The sequence below is a fragment of the Gekko japonicus genome, unplaced genomic scaffold (assembly GCF_001447785.1).
Source record: "Gekko japonicus isolate JY-2015 unplaced genomic scaffold, Gekko_japonicus_V1.1 scaffold2958, whole genome shotgun sequence".
In the NCBI taxonomy this organism is placed as follows: domain Eukaryota; kingdom Metazoa; phylum Chordata; class Lepidosauria; order Squamata; family Gekkonidae; genus Gekko; species Gekko japonicus.
The window spans coordinates 113,913-115,275 of record NW_015171590.1 but is presented as its reverse complement, the minus strand read 5'-3'; the positions used below and the strand labels follow the sequence as shown (position 1 = coordinate 115,275).

The window sequence follows — 1,363 nt, the reverse complement described above, 5'->3', positions numbered from 1 at the left end:
GCTGTCGGGTGTGGCCTATTATGCTAATGAGTTCCTGCTGGGCGTGGCCAACTTGGGAGCCAGCCGGAACTCCGTTCCTGTGCGTTCCTGCCCAAAAAGAGCCCTGTCCCCAGATCACTGCCAGGAGGCAGCTAGAGCTTCTATCTTTGGCCACAAGGAGAGGGGCGCCGTGCGGAAACGCCGGTGGATGGGGGCTACTTGAGGGTCTAGCCATAACGACACCGGGGGACCCTTGTAACATCCCAGAGCCCCATCAAAAACTGCGGGAAATTCCTAGCAGACCTCCCCAAAATCCTGAGGTGAGCATTTAGTAACCCCCCCTCCCGACGGTGATACCCAGGGCCTCGAACCAGGCCCGGCCCAGAAGGCTTACAAGGTCCCCCTCGAACCAGGCCTGACCCCCCTGATTGGAATGGGATTTCTCTGGAAATCCACCAAGCTTAAAGGCGAGGGCGGGAGAGGGGGTCCCCCCATTGGGCAAAGTCTGATCAGCGTGTCCACGGATATGATGGACGCTGCTGACCCCGAGTCCACTTCCATGGAGTAGGGGGACCCCTCGATCCGGACTTGCACTTGGATCTTCGGGGTGGCAGACTGGTTGGGGAGGTGTAGTACCTGCAGCGGCTGAGCGGTCAGGTGGTAGAGGTCGGAGGTCTCAGCGGCAGACTCGTGTGCGGATCTTAGATGCACATCCCACTACAACAGAGGATTGTGCAGGGGGTTGGATTAGATGACCCTGGAGGTCTCTTCCAACTCTGTGATTCTAGGAGGATGCGTAGTACTCCAAAGCTAGAATGACCAAAAGATAAACTGGCGTATGCCCCAGCTTGGGAAAATTCACTATATAATTTTTCAATTGTGTTCGAAGATGCAAAGAAAGCTGCATCGCCTTGATTTTTTAAAAAAAATCATATTTCCCCCCCTGTTTTAGAATGGATTTCTAGATGTCCCTGATGTAATGATTCCCCATCTCCCCCTTTTTAAAGGCTTTATAGAGCTCAGCCTTTATGACCAAGTCAGGCTTTTGGAAAGTTGTTGGTTGGAAGTCCTAATGGTGGGCCTGATGTGGAGATCCATCAATCATCCCGGCAAGCTCATCTTTGCTCCGGACCTTGTGCTCGACAGGTGAGAAAATAAGCATCTTTGGGTTTGGTGGGGACGCTCTTTTCTTCTAGTTGAGTTGACTTTCCGTCTGTGGGAGAAGAATCACGCATAACAAAAACAGAAGTACTCAAAAGTCTCCCCCAGTTTTCAATTTGAAGGTCACCTTGTTAAAGGAAAGGCAAGCTTTGCAAGGGATCATGGGAGATGGGGGGGTTATAGGGACTTGTGTGTTAGGGGGGGTGCAAATGGCACCACAGTG

At 52.4% G+C, this 1,363-nt stretch overlaps 1 protein-coding gene across 1 annotated transcript in view; it reads left to right on the top strand.

Moving 5' to 3' along the window:
- The window catches only part of ESR2 (estrogen receptor 2 (ER beta)), a 75,643-nt gene that overhangs the window by 54,326 nt on the left and 19,954 nt on the right, over nt 1-1,363 (top strand). The window contains exon 6 of the mRNA XM_015419860.1: nt 987-1,125. Within this exon, the coding sequence (XP_015275346.1) occupies nt 987-1,125 (139 nt within the window). The remainder of the gene's footprint in view (nt 1-986; nt 1,126-1,363) is intronic.